The sequence below is a fragment of the Camelus bactrianus genome, chromosome 10 (assembly GCF_048773025.1).
Source record: "Camelus bactrianus isolate YW-2024 breed Bactrian camel chromosome 10, ASM4877302v1, whole genome shotgun sequence".
In the NCBI taxonomy this organism is placed as follows: Eukaryota; Metazoa; Chordata; class Mammalia; order Artiodactyla; family Camelidae; genus Camelus; species Camelus bactrianus.
Genome location: NC_133548.1, coordinates 26801229 through 26828329, shown reverse-complemented (window position 1 = coordinate 26828329; position 27101 = coordinate 26801229). Strand labels below are relative to the sequence as shown.

The following is a 27101-nucleotide window of genomic DNA, read 5'->3' as shown; positions in this document are numbered from 1 at the left end:
TTCATCAGATACAGTTAATTTGTACACCTCTCTGTGTGTTACGCTTCAATTGAAAGTTTACTAATTAAAAAGAAGTTACACTCCATCCTGTCCTTCATATGAAATGTTTTTCCTAGACATATATATTTTGTTAAACATGGGAACACAAAACTGCACATCTCCTTCAAAGTCTTTTTGAAAGAAACCTGTAAGCTATTTCAGAAGGTTAGGTTTCCTTGTGGGTTTAGTGTTCTTAAGTCTTCTCTTTTGGTAGGGAAAAAAAATGTACCCTCTGATACTTAAATTCCCTATTCATCACATTTAATTCCTCCTATTTTTCGCTACTAAAATCTTTCCAAACAGCCAAAGATCATCATGCGTTATTTAGCACTTTCATTTTGTTAGCATATCACTGTCACCGGCATACTTTTTCTTTTTGAAAAGCAGTTTTCACGTTTACCAAAGGGCATAATCAGCAGGACAGCTGCCTGCTGCCTTGTGAGGTTTTACCAATAAAGCAGTTAACAAACAGAGGTTTTGCGGATAACCACACCGTGTTCTAGGTTATCTTTTAAGAACTCATACCCTTCCCTTGACTTTCATCTTAAAAATTCATGAACTAAGAAAACCTCAGTAGAAGAGGGAAGTGATCTGTGAAATAGGGCATTCTCATTTGTCACTGAAATTACTGATTTTTGAAGTCAGTGATTATTACCGTTGTGTTAAATTATTTACTTTCAAGGGAATTGGGGCGGGGGGGCAATCTCATAATGACTTTTAAGTCATCTGCCTTCAGGGCTATCAGAAGAGCCAATTAAGATATATATTTTATACTAGTCACTAAAAAAAATGGTGACTCACTGAAGTTTTTGTTTTTGTTTTATGTAAACCATTTTCTGGAGCCAACTGCCGGAAAAGCTTTAGATTGCATTCTACTTGCAACCAACAGTGACTGGCATTGACTCTCAGTAAGCAGAAGTTGTCTCAAACAACAGAAAGTGATTAGCCATCACTTGCTACACGACTGAGATAGTCTTAAAACTCCCATTTACCCCCTACTGAACCAATATCTTGGCTCATTCTAGAGAACACGAACGGGTGTTTCTCCAGCAAGTAACGTTAAGTGAAAATATGAGCCCTAACTCTGTAGAATGCAACAAATTTGGTCACAAAGGAAAATGAAAGTAAGCACCCTAATACTAACTCAAGACACTTCAGTTGGAGAAAAACAGCCTGCATCCCATAACATTTTATGATACCAAATGAGATGCAGGCAATGTAATTTCACTTATGTGATTCACTTACAAGCAATGCAAATGCAATCTTGCTGATTACATTTAAAACAAAAGACTGAATCTGCTTATTTATAGAGCAGACCCATAGTCATGCAAAAATCATGCCACCCCCCACCCGGTGTGGAACAAAAAGAAAACAATCTGGCTGAAGACCTTTTCATCTCCACAGAAAGAAAAATGATGTTAACCGTGAACTCCGGGTTGACCCAATATGCTTAATAATGTGGCTTCTCGGTGCCCTCAATGGAAAGCAAGGTCAAATGTGTTAGAAATCCTTAGTGGAGGTGTTCAACCCACATGCAAACAATGTCCAACGTTTTACTTGGTTTTTTTAAAAGTGTTCAGAAAGCACTTTCCTGTTTAATCTTAAACCTTCATTTATCTGTGGGTGTGTGTGCAGGTACACACACACACACACACACACACATCTGTACAGGGACAACGGTAATGTCTAATTTCTACAGGGAGCAATTGACTGCTACAACTAATTATTCACTAGCTGGACTCCTCATCTTGCATATTTTATAAGCTTCTCTGTCTCGTACGTTGGGGTCTTGAGCATTCCAGAACTACTCATTTTAATCACCACCAAAAACGAGAGCTTTTGTTAGCTAATTTTCCTATTACGAAGTTCAACTGTTAGAAGTGAACGTGAAAGTAGCTGCCAAATGCCATCCTGGAACTTCCCAGAAAAGCAACAGAGCTGGGAGAATTCTACTTTTTGTGCTGCTCAGCTTTGAAAGATCTAACAGGTACTTCTGGCTCCCCACTAGCCACTGAACCAAGACCCAGCTGCAGCCACCACACCGACATCCCCGGCACTCGGCTAGAGTCTGACTGATAGCTCGATCTGCAGCACCCTAGGCTAAGAGGACCATGGCCAAAGCCAACTTGGGCCCAGCTGCAGCTTTAACATAAAGAACTTTAATAGGATACCCCACACCTGCCACAGAGCTTTTTCCAGAAATTGCATGTGGCTGGAAATGCTCTTTCCGGAGTGACTTGTGGCTGCAGGGTTTTTCAATCCTAATGAAGAAGACACACTTCAGTGGTCTCCCAAGTGATGCCAACATTGATCATGGCTCACAGAAGCAATTTTTCTGTGCAGTAACACCACTTCTTTTCGGCTGGAGATATTATTTCCAAATAGCAATCTTTGAGAACTTCTCAAAAACAGAGGTGCCTTTAATATTACCCTTGATATTCAACCACCGTCAACTCTCAGAACTGTTCTCAAATTGAACTTTGTAAAATTGATTGGGTTGAAGCATCCAACCTTCCATCTTTATGCGTCCAAGTGGAAAAGACCTAGAAGCATGTAGGTTTGCTCACTTCCACACAGCACAAGCAGTGGGCCAGGAACCATTTTACTTGTTTGGAATGTGAGCCACTATCTAAGCCCAAGGCATATGGCTGCATGATTCCCGATTCCCACATCCCAGCAAAAATGCAATTGCTGTCCAACGTGCATAGTCTCTGAGTAGGAAATGGCAGTGGTTTCTGGAGCTCTGAGGTCCAGAAAATGCTGCCAGACTTTAGAGGAACCAAGGGACACATGGGTGGTAAGAAGAGGAGGAGCAATTACGAAATGAAAGCAAAGTGTGACCCTCCAGGGCAGAAAATAGCTGCTCCTGTTTAAGTTGAACTGTTTTCCATCACAGGGTACCTCCTACAGGGAGCCTTCCTTCTTTCATGTTTGGGAAAAGAATAAGAGCTGAAGACACTCTGACTAACCCAGACACTCTGACTAATAGTGGAAAATTAGGAAATAAAATTGGAAAGCAATTTAACGGAATTAAGTTGGATTATTCAAAAGAAAAGACTTATTTCAGATGTGTTCTTGAAGAATTTCTCCCTTGTTTCTCCTACTTAGTTAGGCTTTATTGTCTGCCCCAAACTGTATGTTCCTTAAGCACTTTCTGCTCACTAAGGGTCATAAAAAGACACACAGTGTACTGGAAACCAGTGGTTCTGTGTGACCTTGATTGAGTCATTCAACCTCTCTGGTTGCCAAAGGGCCATACGTGAAACTCTATGTGTTTCCCTCACAGTGAGCACCGCACACAAGTATGCAAAGATACACTTCAATCTTCTGTCGCTAATAATGCACCCGTGATTATTTTATCAAATATTATTTAATTCAGGTACACTTTACTATCTCTCTAAACAGGCAAAACACCCCTAACAGACAAGGACTTTTTACAGTTCTACATTACTTTGACTGCCAGTCCCAAGGAGATGTCCACATATTCATTTCCTCGTCAATACCTATTTACTGTACCAGGCACTGTGCTAGGCCCTGGGACTACAACAACAGGCAAAACAGCCACATCCCTGCCCCCTGAGCTACTGTCAATAATACTTACTGGTTAGTTGATTGAAACATTTTCATCCAATTTCCCCCAGACTTCCCACTCATCTTGCTCATTTCCTCCCTGTCCTGCAGATGGTTTCCAAGGCTCCCATCAAGCCAAACAACTTTTCCCCTTATTCAAATATTCTAAAGGTTCTCACTTCCAAGCAGAGGTGTTGGGGGACTGTAGAGTCACAAAGGAGGCGCCAAAAACCAAAATATGAGAGCTGCCAACAAACCATCCCTAAGATATTGATGAGTGAGTGACAGGAGGTGGCAGGGGCACTGTCAACAAACTATAAAGAGGCACACTGAGGCAAGCAAGGCTGGCAACAGCTAGTGCCTGGGTGAGCACAATAATGGGAGGATGACTCTCTGAAGAGGATGGGAAGGTTTTTAACTCAGAGAATTTACGGTAAGGACAAAATGACACAAGAAATACATACTGAAGACTTTATCGACTTGTTGAAGATGTATGTCATTACCGAATCCAGGAGCACTGAAGACAATTCAAGATCAGCCAGCATCTGCCCCACCTGGACACAGCTTCCAGTAGAGGAAGGGAAATTCTGGCATCTGTGACTGTCCCTTTATCCTTGCAAATGGAAATTCCAAAATGGAGGTGACTGGAGATGGAACGTTTGTGGATTTAAGTCACATGACACTGTGTGAGGCTGATCTTTTGATCTTTCTATCCTAGGCTTCTTATTCTGAGAGTAGGCTCTGAGGAACAACCGGGAAAAGGAGATGTTACAGACATTTTATTCAACTCTGGGGAGAGGAGAGCTGCCTCTCTCTCTTGTTATTCCTTAACCTTTCCCCAAGTTCCCATGGTCCTCTCCCTGGGTTAGGTGGACCAGAAAGCGACAGATCTAGTAAGTATTTTGTACTTCTAATGGCTTCTCGCAGTTGACCCAGAGGTAACTGTCTCCTGACTTGGCCTGCCCTCAGCCCTCCTGTGCACATACATGTCCACTCAAGCACACATGTGCTTAAGAACCGGGTCATACCTCGTCATCCCAGCCGCACCAGAAGAAGGCCTTCTCCCTCTGATAATGATGATGATAACATCAACAGCAGCAAATGCTTTGATAGGACTTACTGTGTCCCAGGAAGTGTTCCAGGTACTGCCGCACAAAAATCAACTGATTTAACCCTCATGACAGGCCTGAGGTAGGTACTAGTTTTTTCCCTCACTTACAAATAAAAACACAGTGGTGTACATACATTGCCCCCAGACCACACAGCTAAGAAGAGTCAGACCAGGACTCAAAATGCTGGCATTCTGGTTCTGGAGTCCATGTTCTCAAACACTACATACACTTAACTGCTTCTCTATCTTCTGGTCAAGTGAAGCACAGGAATATATTCCAGACCCTTAGGCATTTATTCCAAAACTACTTTTCAAAGCCTCGTTTGTTAAAACTGACTACATTTTCTTAATTTACTGAAGATTCACACTGATTTTTAAAAATCTAATCAAGATACCAAAAAGAGAGGGAGAACAGTGGAAACAAATGCACCCAAATGTATGTGCATCGAATGCATTCATGGCCCCCTAATCTGACTCCAGATGTGGGCAAACAAGATACATAAATCTGAGTAGATTGGTTGTTCATATAAGCAATTCAAAGCCTTATCATACCTCTCTGAACTGACTCCAATTCATCAAAAATGTAGGAACAGGTTATATATGGCACCGTCCATTAACTGAAACACACCAATAAATTTCCAAAATGTAGGACTCAGTATCAAAAAACAAATATATATATATATATATATGGGTGCAGAAATCCCCACATATATTTCGGAGCTCCGTGCGGTTTGCGTCTTCTCTGTGCAGTCTGGAATCATGCATAATGCAACACCGCAACTGCTAACAGCAGGCGCGCACCAGATAATTTACACTTGTTTTTATGGACACGAGGAACTGATCTTTGAAGCTGTCCCTAATGAGATTCCGCTTGGCCCTAACAGCATCCTGAGAGAGTGTTCCGGTTTTCTACTTGGCATCCGGTGCATATTTATAATGCAGAATACAAGCTCATTTAAATTGCACATGTGGATTTTGGTGTCTTCCCTATGTTAAAGAAAGATTTTCCTATACTAAGGCACACTGACTCCTCAATTACTAAACCATACTTTCCCTAAACAATGTCACTGCCAGTCACTTACAGATACCTATCAAAGGGACAGGTCCATCAAAGGGTTTCAACCTGCAGGGCCAAAAGCTCCCCCAACTCCAGCCCAGCATTCTAGTCCAGAAACTCAATTAGGTCCTCAGCCAAAGGGGATCTCCCGAAAACCTAATTATACGACACAGAGTCATAGGACAGTCAGAGAGAAAACCTGAAGCCAGTCACCTAAATTAACAACTTCCTGCCCCAAACTGCTTGCAATGCAAATCTCTCTTATTATCTCCCACCTTTTACATACTGCCCCATGTAAATTTTTTTCTTAAGTTTGGCACTCCTTAATAGTATACATATAGATACATATATAGATGTATCTACATATTTTTTTTTTGGTTATTTCATTTTCAAGAGGTTTACACCTTAGTCACCGGTAATTAGAAATCCTTTACATACTTATTTTAAATTTCGTTTGTTTTACCTTTAAATAATTTTTAAAAGGCTTTCAATCACTAAAATATACATATAATATATATATATATATAATATATATATATATAATCACTATATAACACCAGTCAATGTTGCTATGATGGTGTTATCTGTATTAAACCCAAATCCCAGATTTATGTCAAAAGAGTTGTGTAATTAGAACCAGAAGAATTTACTAGTTTTTTTTTTTAAAAAAAAAAAGGAAAGCAGTTTAAAAAATGATACAGAATAAAATTGGTTGGCTTTATGTAAAATGCCTAATTCCCATGATAACAAATGCCCCATTTTCATGGTCTTCATTTTAGGTAAACTCGACATATTAGGGACAGCCGTCAGTCAGACTCCTGGTAAGAGAACTAAAATATATCCTAATTAATTTCATGCTTCTAGTCAATGATCACTGATACCACATAGGATAAATAAATAAGCACTTTGCAAGGCTTTAAAACAATATACATTCTAATGTCTCAGTTTTTAAGCCAGAGGACAATATAGAAAATCCAAATCTTTAGGGTCAAGATGAAAGTGAAACTTCGATATTTCTCCTGTGTTAGAAATGAGAGTCTACTACTGTCAAAGTCAAGTCAGGATAGATTACAGCATTAGTGTAGGAGCATCAGAAATACTCACGCTGAGCTTCATCCAGCTCCATCCTGAAAAAAACACGGGAGACTCATAAGTTACCCTTTTTAAAGCCAAGTGTACCGTCAAGTCTAAATACAGGCTCTCAGAGTCAATGAATAAGTACAGGGGAGCACAGACTTCCTGGGGAAGCACGCAGTGAGAGAAAACGGACTCCCTGAAAACTCAGCTGTCACTCATTCATTCAACGGGGATTTGGAGAGTGTCTAGAATGTGCGAGGACTGTGCCAGGTGCTGTGGATACAGACGGGCAACAAGATAAAAGAGCCGCTGCTTCACAGAGCTCACAGCCTGATGGAAGACAGACACGTCACAAACACTCAGGAAACACATTTACAGAAAGCACGACCAAGGGAAAGCATTACTTGTAGGATGCACATAAAGGGCTCAGCAAATCCAGAGAAAAGGGTAGGGGGTCCCCAAAAGCAGGGACAAAGGTAGAGGGAGGAAGGGAAAGTGTGTTTAGGGAGGAGGAGCATCAGCATCATTCCAAGCCTCAAGGCTGAGGGTGGTGACCAGCCTGCCGCTCTCCCTGCACCCCTCATGACCTCTCCACTTGGAAAAATAAAAAATTCAGGAGGCCTGCCTAGGAAGCTGGATTTACAATATATCTTCTCTTCAATGTCAGCCCTGAATCCAGATGGAATTGAAGACCTTGGGAAAAACTGGTGGACAGATCACCGAAGTTGGCACTAACTGCTGCCAAATGTCTGGCTGGCACCAGGAGACAGGCTAAATTGGCCATAAAAACCTCACTGTAGTCTTGCTCCTCTCAAAGGAAATCATTTTGCCATCCACAGTGAAGCTTACCCAGAGGCCAGTCTTAGGGGGAGGCCTTGAATTTTGAGCTTAACTCAATTGCATGGTTTAGGGCAAGAGTTTCATGTTTCAGATGTGCAGTCAGGTAATCTGATCCCATCAGAGTTTTAATGGCTTCTGAAGAATCCAAAGTGTTAAATCCTTTTCCCAGCCTCCCCCAGAGCAGTCTCAGGGTGCTTTTTTCCAACCTCCATTCTCCTCCATTCAGTCTCTTATTCTCATACTCAAACTGCTCCTAAATCTGAGACACTAAATAATAGTCATTTCTTAATCCTAAATCCTCACTGTAATCTGCATTCTAAAATAGTGCACACCCACCTACCGTACCCCCTTAAAAGAAAAACAAAAATAAAAAACACTGAGAGAGGAAATAAAAGGATAAGGGAAGTGGAATGTGGGGAAAGGGTTTTTTACTTCAGGGACTACATCATTATCAGGATTCCATCCTTTTAAGCCTGGGAAGAACATTTTCTGGTTCTGTGGAAACCAAAGGCAGCAAACCCAAGGAAATTCCTCAACTCCAGTAAAAGGCGCATCTCTGAGAGTCCCCGTTGTCCCAGGCAGCATAGAGGACCTGAGATCAGTGTTTATTAAGTCTATGTCCCCGGCTATCAGTAGGTTAACACAGACTCAGTCTCTCCTTCCCAGTGTGGGAATTCCTCAGGAGACAGGACCAACCTCAACACTTTAATAAAAGTGAGAGGAAAACAAAAACAAAAACTTCTCAACAAGAATAAAACAGACACACCAAACTTAACGACAACAAGAAGTTATGGTCATGATGGGTCAACGTGTCGCCATTAAAACTCAGCTTAAGTTCAAGGGTTGACGTGGTGGGTACAATCTTGATAAACAATATTATTAATAACAATAGTGGGGGGGGCTACAGCTCAGTGGTAAAGCACATGCTCAGTATGCACCAGGTCCTGGGTTCAATTCCCCAGTACCTCCATTATAATAAATAAAGAAACAAACAAGAGAACAAAAATAACATGCACTGAGCATTGGGATACTGTGCCAAGTGCTCTGCTCAGTACTATGCATCATCTAATAGAACCTTCGCCATCAACTGTTGGAACATATATTATTATGACCCCCACAGTGAAGGTGAGACACTAGTAGCAGAGAATATAAGTGAACACATGCAAGGGGCACGGGGGTGGAGAGACAGACTGGATTCTGGATACACTCTTTTTTTTTTGGAACTTTTCAAATGACTTCATTTTTTTAATATTTTTAAATGTGCCTAGATTTCTGCTTAGCAACAACCACTCCACTCCCAAAGTCTCCCCTGCAAAACCCATGCATGCATTCCTCCCCTCTCCTGTGCTCCCGTCCATCTCTTTGTGAGGATATTAAGTCCAGCGGTGGCTCCTGCAGCCCACGGTACAGCACCTGGCAAAACAGCGCTGTTTGTTTACAAGGTGACACTACCTTCCCTGCAGAGTGCGGGGGCATGACTAAAATCCACTAATGGCCAGAAAGCTCATTTTAATTCTACACTTGACAAAATAAACACCTCATAAAGGTAGGTAAGCAGAAGCTACTTTTCACTTTGGACGGCTTTGTCTTCATAACCTTTGAAAGTGAGAAACCAACTGCAGGGAACAGGCTCTCCCACACACACAAAACACAATTACGGCAAAAAGAGATCGCAATAAAAGCACAGCCCCTCACATAAAGTTAAATTATCCTTTTTCCTCGAAAGGGGGTACCTCTCACAAATATAGACCATTCCCGAATTGCAAAGGTCCTTTCACTGCAAATCCTGGCTGCATTAGCAGGATCTAACCCAGTCGGTCTGAAAAACCAGGGCGTTTGATTTTCCTGAAACCAGTTCCCAAAAGGGCTGATTTTTCCCCCCTCTTTTGTCCACAGAAAATGAAGCTCCACTTACATGTTGGAGGAAATATTTCAAAACATTCCCTTTTTTCTCAAAGTGCAGAATTTATGGTAACAGATAATTAACAACAAATGACAAACAATCTGAGCAGTAAAGGTCCCCGTTTGGTTGCCAAGATGATGGTATCAAATTCCAAGATAAACAGTGGAGCGTGCCGGCTACCATTAACGTGGCGGAGGGGTCTGGATGGAGAGATGCAGAACAGGCAGCCATCCGCCACCAAGGGGCACGACGAGGAGCCAAGAGCCTCCCACGGGGTTATGCTTTCCCTTCTGAATTCTCAAGAGCACCAGTGGGAGAGGGGGTAGGGCTGGGCTTACTCTTCTGTGCAGAAAAGGACAGCTATCTATGCCTTTACCTTTCATGTGGGGAAAACATTAGCTTCCCCTTTGAACTGCATTATGAAAGAATTAGAAATTAATATCCTTTAGGAGTTAATACCCCCTTCCTAGTCTGTCTGTTCTTCCCAAAGACTCCCCCCTCCTCATTCTTCTTTTCTCTAAGTTGGTGGAGTCAGAATAGGTTTCAGTGCATCCAGCTGGGCCCAAAATGTGAGGGTGAGGAATAAAGTGAAAACAAGTTAATCTGTAAAAGTTAAAATCTGAGCACAGAATATGGGAAGTCTCCTAGATACTAACAGATGGCAGACCTGGGGCAATTGAAATTTCAGGTATGTTTACATTCCTCCAAAGTCAGTTCATAGTTCACTATTTGTCAAATGGATTTTTTTTTAATATTAAAATGCAAACCTGAAGTTTTTTTTTTTTTTTTTGATTGAAGTGTAGTTGATTTACAATGTTAGTTTCAGGTGTACAGCAAAGTGATTCACTTATATATATACATACATATATTTTTTCTTTTCAGATTCTTTTCCATTATGTTATTATAAGAAATTGAATATAGTTCCCTGTGCTGTACAGCAGGTCCCAGTCGTTTATCTATTTTATATATAGTAATGCGTGTCTGTTCATCTTCAGTCCCTAATTTACCCCTCCCCACCCTTTCCCCCTTGGCAACCATAGTTTGTTTTCTATATCCGTGAGTCTGTTTTTGGCAAACATAAAGTTTCCAGTTACCTGAAAAAGGCCTAACAAATTGTTCCTTCTCTAGGATCAAAACAGGTCAACATATCAAAAATCACTATTCTGATTCTTTCAAACGCTGCATTCATTGGTAGGTGGAGTTGGCATGCATGCCCCAGAAAGCAAAGGTGAAATCTGTCTTATCTCCCCGCTGACTGATATGCAGGGATGCTGACACACCCTCCTGGTGATAAAGTCAAGCCCAAGGCCAGGAACATCATAATTGCAAGAAAGAGTTATGATCTAACAGACTATATGTGCTAGGCCCTCCCTCTCCTTTTCTCTCTCTCTTTCACATAAACCACCATTTCCCCTCTTTTCCATAAATGTGCATCTCTTCCTTATATTCCCCGCCTTCCCAAGCAGGACCAGTACGTAAAAGTTGTGTGTGTGTGTGTGTGTTTTTAGTGGACTATATTAAATACAAGGCAAAACCAAGAACGATGGGTATGATATTTGTGATTTAAAAAAAAAAAAGTCTAACACGGTCTGATAGGCTTCTGTGCTTGTCTCTGAAGTCTTAAGGCAAAACAAAGTGAAACAAAAGGGAGGAAAAATTTTCCAAAACTTAGGACGAAAATAGAGCTATGCCTATGTCACTGTGAGAGGCTAACTCAGGAAATTAGAGAAACATGCTGAGGTTGCTGTGCTGGTGGGAGAAACTTCACTTTTTTTTCTTGATTTCAGTTTTTAAGTCTTTGGGTAAAACACATTTTAAACTAAGTGTACAATATGTAAACGGTTTGAAACTTGGTCTACGGCCCAAATACCTAAAACTAAATCCCACAAGTAAGCCACTTTTCTTAGCCAATCAGCCTAAATGCCAAAATAGCTCACCAAAAGTTGGGAAAAGATATTTTTCCAATCCAAGACTTATCGACTCTTTGAGCTGTAAGGTTTCAGAGACTGTTTATCCAAAGAAATAAATAAATTTGAGTAGAGTTCATGTTATGGTATAGGGCCCAGCCATCCTTTAAGGAAGCCACTACCGACAGATGAACTTCAAGAATGGTTCAATTCTCACCTGGAATTTTAAAGCTCAATAGTATCAAGTCCTGAAAATCTCCCTGTTTGTGTTACTAAATGGTGCTAGAGTTTCTTTCTTTCTTTTTTTTTTAAACTAGTATCAAGAGCTTTGCTATCTAATATAAAACTGCACAGAAATTTAAACCAACCAGAGGGGCTTAGATTCTTGATTTGTGGTAAAGGAAAAAAACGAAAAGCCTGCAATGGTGCATTTTCTTATTTGCATACATTTTACCCTTTCGCAGGGGCAGAAACTGAAGGAAAAATATCTTCAAAGCAAAACAGAAGAAAAATATGCAGACCCAAATACTGCAAAGGCCAATAAATCCAACAGAGTTTCCTCTTTGCAGAGTTAGTATTTCTACATAGACAAAGCCTCCAAGTGCACTTTTTACATAAAAAACAAACAACAAAAAAGGCAGACGAACATGGTGGTCTGGAAAAGTGTGGTCGTTTTATCCGTACTAATATTGAAATAATAGTGTCATCACGCCAGGATAGCTACTGAAGCACCCAGGTCCCAAGGTGCTAGGAAAGTCTAAAACGGAAAGAGACACGGGAAGGGGAGAGCTAAGGAAATACTGAAAAAGAAGACAAACAAGCAGATGGATAGATCTTCCGAAACTCAGTGAGCTTTTTCTCCTTTTTGGAAGTAGTTCAGAACTACCTAGAGTTTGCTAAACAAGACATGGTAGATTTAGTGGCATTAGCTTTGTTTTCATATCTTAAAATCTACTTCTTCATAAGCTCTAAAATCTCAGAATTAAAATTAAGTACGTTTCAAATACAGACTCCCTACTATAATACTTCCTGTTTTCCTAATATGTCCTTGCCATTTTGTCTATTTTTATCAAAGCCTCTCCGTGAAAGAAATTTTCTTTAAAAAACTGTACTTAGAGCAGGAGGCAAATGAAATCCTTCAGGAGAGGTAATCAATGAATTGCCAATTTCAGGATATGTCTATCCACTGACTGTGGCCACACTTGCCGTAGAATCTTTCTTTCTCTCTATAAATGTAGGTGACTGTTCCAGGATTTGAAATCCAGGCACACCATAGTAGATAGAATCTGTTTTATTTGTCAGAATTCTTTATCTTACCAGTGAGTCAAGTAACCAAAACAGACAAACAAACAAACAAACAAAAATACTACCTAGTTATGCAACACACAGCTAAGGTTCTAAGAACAAATCTGTTCGGACAAAAAAAAAAAATTTATCTAATTTTAAGTTGCCTTTTTAATGCTGGAATGCAAACAAAGAAATCTACGGAATTGGAAAAAAGTCTGCTCTAAAATGAAGTCTAACTGTCACGGACCACGAGACCAGTGCCCTCAGGGAGCATATAGGAAAAAGAACTTATTTTTTAAAAGAAATGAGAGAGGAAAAGAAAAATACCCCGTGTTTATATATGAGCACAAACTAAAAGGGCCATTCAGCATCTCCACGACGAATTTCAGATTGAAAACATTAACAAAAATTATGGCCATGCTAATGTGCAGGCCAGTGATAAATCTGTAATGAGAATGAGAAAGTGGCTTACCAAGAGAAAAATGTTTAGAATTTTTTTTTCCACGCAGCTAATGCAGTCCAGCTCTGCGACAAAGAATGAATTTCTCCCTTGTTAGGAAAGAGCCCCAGACATTCACTCAGCCACTGGTACCCTTCTTTCTCCAGGTGAGAGTTGGGGGTGTCACTGGTCTTCCCCCTCCACCATATCCCCATGATGTCTCACAATTATATTCTTTCCCTACAGAACATCACTAGTGAAGAGGTATTTGTGTTCTTAATTTCAAACAGACTAATGAAAAGAGCAGAAGAGGAGAAACCCCAGCCTGCCAGAGAGGGAAAGGGCGATGCTAATGGACGTCAAGTCCAGTGGCTGGTGAGGAACTTCAAGTTCAAAGAGGCTCAACTTGCTCGCCATCACAGACCTAATTAGTGACCAAAACAGGACCAGAATCCAAGTTCCCTGAAACTATCATCTGCTACTGCAAGCTATTTATTGACTGATACTGTATACGCTGCTGCCTTCCAAAAATGAATTTGAAGGTACTTCTTAAAAAACTTCCCTTTAGTTGTAGGGCAAAGAAGGAGGCAGCACCCTTGGCCCTGCTCGCATCTTCCCGCACGTGCACAGGTTGAATGATGTTGAAACAATGAACAGCCTTTCGTCTATTCCTTGATTATAACATAAAACAGAAGAAGGTACCGCCCAAGGCAGCGATGCCCAAAGAAAGATTTGCATTAGAGTGAGCCTTTAGTGCAAATCTGACAAAGCGGAAGGACTTGTAGACAAATTACATTTTTCTCATTCTTTTAAAAAATGTTTTTTATCATAAAAGTATTACACAGTTCTTATAAAAATAATTCAAATTATACAGAAATGTATAAAATAAAAAATGAAAGGTCTTTATCCAACACTCCCTCCCCCAAATTCATTTGCAAATGTATTCCCTATGTAATCACCAGTAATGTTGGTATTTATCTTTTTAGACATCTTGATTTTTTTTTTAACCAAATGGCACCATTCTGTAACTCTTCTGTAACTTTCTTTGTTCTTGCATCTAAGGATATCTAATACAGACCTGAAGTAAACATTTACTTCCTACCACGGAAGAATGAAACTTCAAATCAAACAAAATTCTGTAAGAATTTGGCACAGAATGATCACCCAGATACCCTAAAAGCTACAGATCATTTCTGATTAGCAATGCCCAAGCAAACATTGACAGATGCTATAAAACGCAACAAAGCAAAAGAACACAAGTTGGACTTGTCATGTGTTACACAACCGAGCAGTTCAGAAAAAAATATGTTAACACTTAACGCTCACCAACTAATGGATGACCATAAATATTATCACAGCATCTATTTCTCAAGTGCCATCTTCTGGGCACTGCATGTCATATACATCATCTCATATAATGCTTACACCCATCTTACAGAGTGATCAGACCCATTTTACAGCTGAGAAGACTGAAGTTCAGTAATCCTGCCCATAAGCATCTACCCAAGCCAGTAACTGGTGGGATCAGCAATTGTATAGAAATCTCTGATTGCAGACCACATTCTCGGTGACTGTGAGAATACTATCCTCACTCCCCAGCTCAGGCTGTGCCCTTTGTACTCAGTCCTGGTTAATCATGGTTAACTCTTGGTGCTTCTGTTTTATCCACAGCCATGGATGGAGAGCCTGAGACACTGAAGGGGGAATGAGGGCCTGAGATCAGCACAAGTGAGTGAAGGCCACTGTGATTCTGTAGAGAACCACCAGGCAACACCCAGCTCTTGGGACTCCTTACCCTCTTGGGACAGTCACTCCCATGCAGTAACTAGACTTGGGTGAGACACCCCTTGACAGGCACTAAGAAGTCAGGGTACAGACAGAGAAAGACAAATACTGTATGTTTTCACTTATATATGGAATCTAAAAAATAAAACAAAAAAAATACAACAAAACAGAAACAGACTCACTGATAAGAGAACAAACTGGTGGTGGCTAGAAAGGACGGGGCAGAGGATGAGGCAAAATGGGTGAGGGGGATTAAAAGGCACAGAGAACTGGGTATAAAATAGGTAAGTTACAAGAATGTAATGTATGGCACAGAGAATATAGCCAATAGTTTGTTGTAACTTTATATGGGGTGTAATCTATAAAAATACCAAATTACTATTTTGTACCCCTGAAACTAAGACAATTTTGTAAGTCAACTAGACTTCAAAGTGTAAAAATAAAATTAAAAAATTTAAAAAAAGAAGCCAGAGTACCTTCCAACCATGACACCCCAAAAATCCCACCCAGACAAGTTTGCTGGTAATGACAGGACAAAACTTACTGGTGACTCTCTTATTTATTCATTTATTTATACCCCACTGGTTTTCAAAATGAATTCAGATAGCTTAGAACAAAAAAGGCACAATCAATAAAACACTCATTAATGAGAAGAGCTAACGTTTATTGAGAAAAGACTCTGCACTAAGCACTCCTCTAAGAACTTAACCAGCAATAATGTTTCTAACCTTCACAGCAATCTTTGCAGATAGGTACTACTTTCATCATCCACATTTTCCATATGGGAAGAAAAACACAGAGAAGTTAATCCATCTCTCCACGGTTGGATACACAGCCAGTAAGTGGCACAGTCAGGTTTCAAATCCAACAATCTGACTCCACTGAAGACGTCGACCACCACACTACACTGCCTCCTCAAAACAAGTGTAAAAGAACGAGAGCTAAGTAAAATTGCACGGGTGCTGACAACGCAAGCAGCAGACAAGGAAAGTAGCCAAAACTGAAAATAAAATTTGATTTGAGCTTCCTACCAACCAATCCTTAAAGAAAAGGGTGAGGAATCAACCTCAGTAGGGAAGCCAAACATCTTAGTTTGCAGAGGGACTGAGGGGTCCCCCAGAAAGTGGGACTTTCTGTGCAAGGACAGAGAAGGTTGGATACCCTACTAAAAATGTTTCATGGTGTTCTATTAGGCCTCGGATAATTTAAAACATACAAAATCTTGATGATGTTTTCAGATCTACATTGGTTCCTTGAGCACCTCCTCCCAACATCAATAAAATTACTAAATAAGTTCCTCAACAGTCTGCTTGGGAAGGATGATGGGATTGTAGAATAATGAAGCCCTGTTAATTGTTGGTTTTCAACCATCACATCCATCAGTACGTTCAAAAGTCTGGATAAGAGGGGCTCACAAATTCTGGGTTCAATTCCAACCTGCCTACTCCAGCTGTGCTTGAATTTTCTTTCCCAAGGTAATATCGGATTACTTTCTTTAAAAAAAAAACATCTTCCCAGGCAGAGATGAAGGCCAGTGGCTCTTAGAAAGCTTGGTGGCAACCTAGTCAGAACGCACAGGAGAAACTAAGCCATGGCCAGGTGGTAAACTCTCAAAGCCAGTTGAAACAACAGCTCTGAAATCAGTGATGAGCTTATGAAGATGGGGACCGACAGGGGTCTTATGTATCTGTGTTCCCACCGCAGCAATGCCTTGCAAATAAATATCTTCACTGCAATATTAATACGTCAGAGCTAAAAAGGTCCATACCTATCATTCGGTGCAAATGTTCACAGATGAGTGAACTGAGGCCAGGAGAAAGAATTTGTAAATGACCAAGCTGGGTCACCAAAGCTGAGATGAGATGAACTGAACTAAATGGGAAGTGATGCTGCTCTTCCTGAATTAAGGTAAGAAAACCCCAACTAGGTTTCATGAAAGAAAACAACGGATCATTTAAGGGACCAGGACTGTAACTCCGATCCAGGTGATCTGGCATGGATCTTCACAGACCTCACTGTAAGTGAAAAAGGAAAGCAAACATTTTAAGAAACGCATGCAAAATAAATGAGCACCTATTCAAGCGGAAAAGACAACAATGTCTCCAGGCAGAAGAACAAAGCCCTACCAGGACATGCTGAAAGTTTTAGAAAAACTGAAGGAATTTTAAACTAAATATTTTATAGATATTTTGCAGCCAATTTAAGTTTCTCTTTAGACTCAAGGCAATCTTTTTTTTTTTTTTTTTAATATAACATGATCACATTAAACCAAGATACCCGAGTGCCTAGTAGGGGCCGGTCACTGGGCTGGGGCACCAGGCCCGGAGAAGAAAAGCCAAGGGAAAAGTGAAGCAGCACCTTGATAAAACACACACACCTTCACACAAACACTCAAAGTGTTAAGACAGCACAGAAAGATCCCAACAAAAATCTCCAAATCTCAATCAGTTTCTCTTCTCAACACACAGTCAGGTCAATGGATCCATCCATCAATCAACTAGTATTTCTAAGCACCTGTTACCTGCTCAATCCCTGAGTTTAAGAAATGAACGATGTAGTTGACATATGGGGTGGGGGGAGGGAGAAAAATAAGAACGGAGGTGGTCTGGTTAGAAGTAAAAACCAAGTGATGAGGAAGGTCGTGCTGGCAGGGGGTGCACACAGTCAGTTTGCATTGGGAGAGATAGGAGGAGGGTCATAGTCACAGAGGGGCCTGAACCGGCTCTCGGCCGAGCATACATGTGAGCATCTCAGCTGTGGAGAAGAGTGAAGCAACACGGTCAAGATGGAGAGGGGCAAGGTGTGCTCATGTGAGACGGCCAACACGCAGGGCTGGAACAAAGGGCTCAGGCGGGAAGCCCTCCTGAGGGGTGGGTGAGGAAGGTAAAAAGGCCAGCTGGACCCGACCGTGGAAGAATCCTCTACTCCAGGGGAGAAAGTCTGGTGAAAGGGCTACCCAGCTGGCCAGGCTGCCACTGCAAACTCCGTTTTTCAAGCCTTTTTTTCCATAAAAGGTATAATTTGATCCTTCAAATTTTCCATGGCTAGATCTAAACCCATCAGTCCTAAGGTCACATGATTTTTAAAATACCTCTGTGCCTTCACAGTTCACCAATAGAATCAAAGAGCTATAAACAAGTGAAGGCTAAGCTAAGATTCCCTGTCAAAGATTTTCCAAGGAATCTGGGGTGCAACATATATTCTTTTGCTTGGAAGGAAACAGAATCTACAAAGTGCTTTGAGATTCTTTAATACAGAACGTCACACACCAGCAGAACAGAGCTAAAGGAATCCTAAGTCCAGCCTGCACACATTCTGTAACACACTTGAAGAGAAAGAAATGATTAAAAGCAGAATAACAGGCCTATTTGAAATGAACACATAGTTACTGTTCAGAAAAGCCATTTTAACAAAGAAAAATCATACTCATCTTAAACACCTTTCCTTAAAATCATGTTAGCCATCCTTCATAATCACGAGTAAATGCTGATCTAAAGAAAGTAAAAAAATCTTAGAAATAGTTTAGCACTAGCCTCTTGCAAGGATTTTTCTTTTTCTTTTTACGCAGAAATCTCATCATAGATAATTGAATAGCTTTACAGAACACGGGTACTTGCGAAGTAACATCCTAGTATTTACGCTAACACCCAGACAGTCAAGAGAAAGACCTTTTTGTTGGGTTAGTATTTCTAAATTTTGGGGGGGGTACACACGCACATGTGTATACTAGAGGGGGCGGTCCTACTTTTTTTTTTTTTTAATGTTCAAATAAAACAATTACTGAAAAAAAGAGCCTGTGACTTGGACATGCCCTGAGTTCAATTTTGCCAGGAATGGCAAAAAACAGTCAACAGCACCCTAACCTCCTTTCTCTCTTGACTACACAATGGTTTTCAAAGGGGTTTAGTCCTACCCTGAAAGACTCATGTTAGACATTGGAAGGGTCTAATAGAGAATGAGCACCAGGCCTTGAATAAACAAGGGAGATGGTGACCTTTTGCCCCTGCTGCTGGAAGCCCAGCACATCCTGCAGCCGAGGACCAGAAAAAAAGCTGGTGTGCATCCAGGTGCTGCAGAACCCCTGCCTCTGGATTTCTCCCACACATTGTCCCTTAAACAGTTTAAACCGCAACACGACTTACATAGTATTAGGGAGTGAGAGAAAAGTACAATTCCTGGAACCAACTGTCCCACTGTCCCTTAATCCTTTGTTCCCCAGAATTGTTTGAGTCCTGCAGCATGCAGCACACGTTCTCCGAGCAACAGGCAAGACAATGGATTTAGCAGTGGCTGGACAATTAGTCCCAATTAGGCCTATTTCCCAGCTGAATGTAAAGGGGTGGTGGGGTGAGGTATGGGGGGAGAAAAACTACAGAAATTTTAAAGACATTTCATCATGGAGGCAAGCAATACAAAAGAAAGCAAACTGAACTAGGGGTCAGGAGACTCTGCCAACATTCGCTGTGTAACATTAGGCAAATACCTTAACCTCTCTGTTGTGATGCACAAGATGCGGGCCACCACTCTGAGGCTCTAAAGATCTAATGTCAAATTGTGGTTGAAAGTACACACCCTGGAAATGTTGTTTTCCACAGATGCAGAGGATTCCTCTGAGTTGTACTTGGAACCACAGATACCCATCTGTTTGGTGAATCATGAAGCTTTTATTCTCCCTGGCAGAAGTCATTAGTGATTTTGTCATTTTATTTCTAGTTTCCTAAAGGCTAATTTCTTTAAGTTTGTGGGTGATACTTACATATGTACATGTGGCGGCTGGAATCTGCTCTGGTTGATGTTGTAGTGCGTGAATGCCTGGGTGGGGTTGGAGCTGTACTCATCCACCGTTATGGTAACCTTGCCTTGAGAAGGAATCCCATGTGCCATCCTTCCTCCCTATAGGCATGAGCAATTCACAACTTTCCGGAGCAAAGGATGGAAGCAGGCATGGTGCGTTTCAGCCAACCTCTGAACCCAAGGATCTACTCATCAATACCGCTGTGCGTTTCTGAAAGACATAAATTTAAAAATGAGAACAAAGGAAAAGAGGATGTTCTAAGGTAGCACCTGGACATGAAATTGGTTCAGGAAAATCTTAATACGTGTTGTCATCTTGTGGATAAAACCTTTCCCAACTGTCTCCCCTGCATGTACTTCAGAATGGACATTATACTCTAAATGACACTGCTGGCTGCTAGCAAATCATTTCAATGGTGTTCAAACTAAGATTTCCTCTTTAATTATAATTATGGCACTTAATGTGAATTACGGAAGGGGCACATCCACAGTTGCCATGGTGTCTAACTATAAATGGTTTGTGCTCGAAGTGGAGAATCTTCCAAATCTTCCCTGCTAATTGGAATGTTTGGTCTGCACAAAGTTGGTATCACAGAATAATTTGAAATCTCGATGCTTAGCACAATGACAAATGCAAACTGTAAATGCTGTGCTCATAACAGATACCTGTGTGCAACTGTAACACACACGATATATGCACACATTACACACAATTTTTTCTTTCACAGTGGCTCCTGAAATATATAGACACTCAAGGCCTGGTATACATATGGACTCCACTCTGGCCAAGAACTTCATGGTAAGGCAAATCCTTCTTGCTAAATGTAATATAATTTCTTTAAACACTCCAGTCCCTCTGGAGAAAGAGAGACACATCCAGGCTTGAACCACCATTTTGGATGCATTCATTACTATCCACCTTCGAGCCCAGAAGACTGGTAAAGAAGGCAGGCCATTACCGCTCCCATCTCCTTCCTGCTTCGTGCTGCATAATTCTCAGTAAGTGGTTTCATACTTCTTCAAAATTTTTTCCATTCGTTTTGATTCTTTTTATAAATGTCAATATATTATTTGCTGCACTAGGTTCAGAAATGAGGATGCTTATTTTTATGGCAGGTGTGCAAAGACTGAGAACAGAACACATCCCTGCTTCAAGGCTGCTGCCATTGATCAGTGAAGTACTGAAGAAGCAGGCAGCACGCTCGGTGGGTAACCCATGGGTAATCCACACTCTTACTTTAAGTGCTCCACATCAGAATACGTTCGCCATGTGCACCATTAAGCTCGGAGAATCTTAGCTGCTGTCTCAAATAAAAATATTTAGAATAATAAGATTAGATTTAAATTTGGCATGAAACACCTTAAATATCCAGCAAAAAGGCAGATGGCCTGCCATAGGCCATTTATTTTATTATTTTACAACCTGGGGCTTGTGTAGTCCTCCATATGCTGGCTGGGCTAAGAAATTCCACCGCGTTCTCCTCAAATCATTGCCTTCCTCATATTAGCAAAGCAAGCTAAATAACACCCACCTTGCCTGTGTCGCTAGTGTACAACTGGCACTGCCAAAAGATGAATCCCTCCTGCTCTGGCATTTTAAACAAAGTGTCACTTTGGGTTCTCTTTCCTCTTCCTGACTTCATGGGAGGTATGACTCCTCTAAGCACCAGTTGACAGACAACCAGGCCGGTAGGATTAACTAAATTAAAATCTTTCCCTGCGCCTCTGATGTAGGAGATCTATGAGAACTGCTTACAAATCATAATGTAGCAGTTTTCATACCAAGTTTGCAGCTGTTTCCTTAATTTCCCCCACAATTATATTTTACTGTTATTTTGCATAACAGTAAAACACAACACCTGCTTCAAATTGCAGTCCTGTTCTAAGTACGTAATTCTCTTTTGAGACACAAAGTACGGAGACACGACTGAAGCGCAAAACTGCATAATTGCGCCATGCTGAAAAGTAAATACAAATGAAAACATCTTCCTGTTATAGAAATGACTGTCATTAAAAAGAATGTTAGCCATCAAAGCACAGAGGGAAAAAATACACATTTTCAGACTACGAGAACTTAGTGTTTGCATAAATTAGAGAGTGGTGTAAAAATTACATGGCAATTCTTAGGTTCCTGCCATCAATGTCTATTGTGCGAAATACAGAACATTAAGAAGCAAGACAAACAAAATTCATGTCTAGACCACTGTGACCTCTCAGTAACAATCTCTGCACCCCATGCCAGAAACAGTGTAAATGTTTCTAGAGTAAACTCGCTAATTAAATCAAGCAAAATGGCCCAGAAATGAAAGATATATACCTACCATGTAACTATCCAGGCAATGACTTACAGTGGCTAGCCTCAGACCCTCAAAGCCCAGAAAAGGAACTGAGAAAGTGATCACTCTGCACTCTTCTGTGGTCCACTGAATCCTAAAGTTACCACAGGATTGCCTTTTCTACCAAGTGAGATCTGCGTCTCTTTGCACCTTTGCCCCAGTGGGACCAACAGAACATCTTTTCATCAGCAAGCAAAGGCCCCTGAAACTCAGAAGGACTAAATGGGTGGCTGGCACCTCATTTGAATTCATCTTTACCATGTTCTCTTTCAAATGTTTTATCGAAACAGTGCACCTGCAGCGCCTATCTCCTTTAATCTGGAGTCCTTTGAAGAAAATGTCAGACTGAGGCAGAGAGCTTCAAAACTTTCACAGGAACCTTTACAGACAAGTCAAGAAAAGGCTTATTTAAAAAAAAAAAATGCTACCTTCACCCCCACTCACATGACAAGATAATCATATTCCAAGAATATGAAACATCAACACATGGGGAAGGCATTTTTTTTGGCTAAACTCTCAGAGACAGGGGACAACAGCCTCCTCCTCTAATCTGAGAAATTTGGAAAAAGCTTGAAATAAGACAGAATGATACACTGCCTGAAACTACCAAGAAGCTGTATCACCTTGCTTCACATATTTAGGCAGTAAAACCTTCCAAATGATCAGATTTAGAGCATCTCATCCTCATCATAATTACTTTTTACATATAATATTTAAAGATATCAGTATTCTTTTTTGTTCCATTTTTATACTTCAATACATTTGCTCCACAAAACAAAGGAACCCAGTACTAAATGCCAGGAATCTTTAAGAAAAATCTAAAAGGGACTGACATTGCCAAACATTCATGCTGGTGCTACATTGATTTTCTCTCTTGAAAAAAAAAAAAAATCATGTGAGCACATTTTGCATTTCCTAGACAGCCATCACTTCTCCTGCGCCTTAAGCTGTGCAACTTGCAATGTTCTTCTTCAGGAATCTAGTTGGAAAACCTTTTAAAATTCTGCTGGCAATGAAAGGATTAAAAGCTGAGGAATTAAGTAACTGTCTCCACCTCCTAGACACCAGAAGTCCAATTTACCAAAAGTTTCAAAGCAACAACTCATGACCTGTCTACCCGAGCACCGCATTGCACAGCCTATGAGAAAGGAGCCGGTGATTTCCTCCTTTAAACAAGGATGCTCATTTTATTCACTAGCCCTAGGAAAACCGTCCGAAAGCCTGGCCGGACTTTGGAACTCGCCTGCTCCAACTCCGCCAATCTCGCTCTCTCCTCCCTCTGCCGCACAGATCGAGTGCTTTCTCAACTCACGCCCTTACTCTTTTATGCCCATCTCCAGTTACTCATCCCTGTATCCCGGATCGATGCCCAGAAGCCTTCCCAGCGGCGTCTCCGCCAGGGTTTTTTGAAGGATGCACAAAGTTCCATGTGCCTCTGTCCACAGAGCGCCCTCCCTTCCGACGCACTTACACCTGAACTTGTCTCCAGCACTGCGGACACCCGGCTGGCACATTCTTTCTGAGAAGGGCAGGACTTTTCTCCCGCGCCTCTGGCCACGCGTAGAGTCTATATATGGTGGGGCGGGGGGCGCGGAATCCTCTACTTTGGATTGGTGTGTTTGTTTTAAATCTAGGGTGGGCAGTTGGCGGGGGGGGCGGGGGTGTCAGCAACTACACACACACACACACACACACACACACACACACACACACACTCTTGCTCCCTGCCCTCTCGGCTCACAGCCGGCTCGTCCGGGATACAGCTCCCCCTTCCTTCCTGGAGCACCAGCTCGCCTTACTCGCTCAGTCCCCCGTTGCCACCGCCGCCGCCTCCGCTGCCGCCGCCGCCGCTGGCACTGTTGGCGCTGGCGCTTGCGGCCCCAGGCTTTGCTGGGCGCCTATCTTTCTTTCTCTCCCTCTCCCCCAGCCCCGAATTGATTGATGACCACCGGCGGCCAATGGCTCTGACACCGCGCCATCCTCGCTCGAGCATCACAGCCCCACGCCCCCGACGTCAGCCTCCAGGGCGCGTTGGCATCCCCGAACCCTCAGAGCGGATCCCGCGCGCGGAGCCGCCGCCACCTCCCTGCTCTCTGCCCCAGAGCAGCCGGACTACTTCCCTGGAGCCAGAGAAGGGAAGGGAGGGAGCCAGCGAGCGCTGAAAGGGGGTGTGGAGGCCACGGTTTCTCCCACCCCTTCTTGGGAAATCTTTTCTTTCACTTAAAGTTTTGTTTTTTCCACCCTGACCTGTTTGTTTGCAGCATCTCAAATCAATTACACATTTTTCATGACCCGCATTTGCACTTCGTCTGGGGTGTGTCGGGGTGGGGGGATGTGGTATAAATCTACCCCACTGGGGCATCCTTAATTTCTTTCCTTGCTGGTGGATTCTAATCCTCTTCCCAATCTCCAAGAAAATGCCCTCTTCACCTCCTAGGCCGCAAAACCCCGGAATGCAAAGGCTTTACAAAGATAACCCCGTTAAATGTAAATAGCAAAGAAACTCCTGCCTCTCGGGAAGAAATCGGGCGGCAACGGTTACTTTTCTCGCCGCTCGTCCCCCGCAGCCCAGCCCCGGTCGCCGGCTCGCACGGCAGGCTGCGATCGCGGAGACCGGAGACGGCGGGGAAGAGCGAGGTTGGGGCGCGGGGAGAGGGTGAGAACAGCCCCGCGCGACAGCGGCGCGCGCGCGGGCGGCCCGGGGGCGGCCGCGGAGCGCAGCCTGAGCACAAAGCTGCGCGGCGCCTTCCCGGCCACCGCACCTCTCTCCGGCGGCCGCGGGCGCCCGGGGCTCGGGCCAACACAATGCACCTGGGCCTAGGCCGGGGCGGCTCGAACACATAACCCCGGGACTTTCTAGTAAACAGCTCGCCGTACCCTCGTCCCCACCCCCACCCCAGCAGCCGGGCTTTCGCCGCTGCCCCTCGCGGACACCCCTTCCTCCCCTCCTAAGAAATCCCAGCGGAGAAGGGAGCCGCGAGGTGGGGACCCCGAGAGGTCGGGGACCGAGGACTGGGGGGAGGGGAGAAGAGCAGAGGGGCAAGATGGGGAGTGGGAGGGAGACAGCTCCTAAAAAATAATTCGCTTTCGCTCAAGGCTTGAAAATAAGCTCTCCTCAGATTCCAAATTGCCCGGGAAGCGCCGGCTCGAGCGAATGTCAGGGGCACCGGAGCAGTCGCGATCCGCAGCCTCCGAGCCCCTCGCACGCGCCTCTGACAAGGCACCTCTCACCCGGGCTCCGCTTTGTGTGTGCATTTTTTTCCCTTCCTCTCGCGCGCGGCACCGGGCGCCCGGCCGCCTCCTCCCCCTCCCCCGCCCTCCGCCTCCCTTCCCGGGGCGGATTACCTTTCCCGGGCTGCGCTCCGGGTCCCGGGGATGCCTTCAGCGCCGGGCGAGCAGGCGATCCATCGTGGAGCGGCCGGAGCCGGCGGGAGGCGCGCTGGGGGCGCGCGGGGGCGGCGAGGGGCGCGGGCGGGCCAGAACCTTCGACCCCGGAGGTCCCGCCGCGGGCTGGGGCGGGGGGTCGGGGGGCGCGGCTCGTGAGGGAGGAGGGGGGTAGAAAGGACGGGAGCAGCCTCGATCTGGGGAGAGAGCGAGCGAGGGGGCGAGGAGAGGGAGCGAGGGCGCGGCGAGCCGGAGGGAGCGAGAGCGGTGCAGTGACAGGGACTGCCACTGGGGTCAAAGGAGCACAGCTCCAGGAAGCAGGGCGGCCAAGGCGCCGCTCCGTGCGCGCTCCCCGGCGGGACCCCGCGCCCCTGCACGCCCCTCCTGCAGTCCCGGCCCGCTGGAACCCCCACCGGCGCCCCGAGGCCCCGGGGTTGCAAGAGGAGGAGGGATCTGAGGGCGAGGCCGTCAGCCTGCTGGTGCTCCCGGGTCAAGCAGGCGGCAGGAAGCTGAGCTGCAAGTTCATCATCATGAGTGCGATCAGCGTAAAGATGATAGGGGACCCGGGAGGGGGGCTACGGAGCCCCAGGAAAATAAAGGGAGTTTTCCCTCCAAATGGGCGTCTTCTGCAAAGGGAACACCCAGGCCCCAGGCCCCCCACCCACCGACCTGCCAGGCGCTGTCTGGAGTCCTGGCACAGCTCCAGGGCTCAGAGCTTGCTGCGGGGGCAAGGGGAGCGCCTCGGGCACTGCGCTCCAACCATGGAAGGCGACCCTGGGTCCCCTCGCGTCTGCTGAGCTTAGACTTTCCTGGAGGAGAGCTGTGCTCCTTTTTCTCAAGCCTTTCAACTCGCCAGATAAACACACAGACACACACACACACACACACACACACACACACACACACACACACACAGTCACAGACCCACACACACGTCCCCCTTTCTTTCTGCAGTGTTGTTCCTGAGAAAGAAAAGGCCAACCCAGTTGATAATTTCTTTCACCTCCATGAACTAAGGCAGGTTCAGTATAAGGAGGCAGGAGAGGCAAAGAATCTAATTGTTTCCATTTTTGTCTTTGGGGGATATTTCCCCCAAAGGATAAGCAATTCAAAAACATGGTAAATATCAAAAGTTTGTCCCTTTTTCTCTGCTACTCTGGATTAAGGAAGAAAAGGTTTTCAGAATTGTATGCAAACAACGTAAGGAAAAGAAAAGTCGCTGAAATGCTAGAAGACAGAGGACAAGGAAGAGAAGGCTTTTAGAAAACTTGGTTGGCGGGGCTGACTGTGAAAGACGAGGTGGCCCTGTGATGTTATGCCATTGTCAGAGCTGAAGGATTTGGATGCCAACCAGCTCCAATTCCTTTCCAAGAGTCAGACTCAAAAATCTAGGCATTCTCCAAAGGGAAATCCAATGGACGTGTGTAAGAGGGAGAAGTGTGCTAAGTATGCTATGTGACAACTGACTAGACATCCTGGCTGAAATTATATCCCCTAAAAATAAAAGGGAGCCATTTCAACCTGGTCTCTGGCTTCCGTACTGAGACTAATTGGTTTCCAGGGTCTGGGGAG

At 43.6% G+C, this 27101-nt stretch overlaps 1 protein-coding gene across 6 annotated transcripts in view; it reads right to left on the bottom strand.

Annotated features, from left to right (window-relative positions):
* Positions 1-25933, bottom strand: part of MPPED2 (metallophosphoesterase domain containing 2) — a 162594-nt gene extending 136661 nt beyond the window's left edge. The window contains exons 1-3 of one of the 6 annotated variants that reach the window (XM_074372217.1): positions 25491-25933; positions 19772-20020; positions 6882-6904 (exon numbers count right to left, since the gene is read on the bottom strand). In XM_074372217.1, the coding sequence (XP_074228318.1) occupies positions 6882-6904; positions 19772-19899 (151 nt within the window). In that variant the 5' untranslated portion in view covers positions 19900-20020; positions 25491-25933. Of the gene's footprint in view, positions 1-4073; positions 4332-6881; positions 6905-19771; positions 20021-23616; positions 23895-23944; positions 25386-25490 lie in introns of those variants that run through there. The other 5 variants (XM_074372214.1, XM_074372216.1, XM_074372215.1 and 2 more) reach the window with 5 other exon arrangements.
* Positions 25934-27101: the final 1168 nt, after the last annotated feature.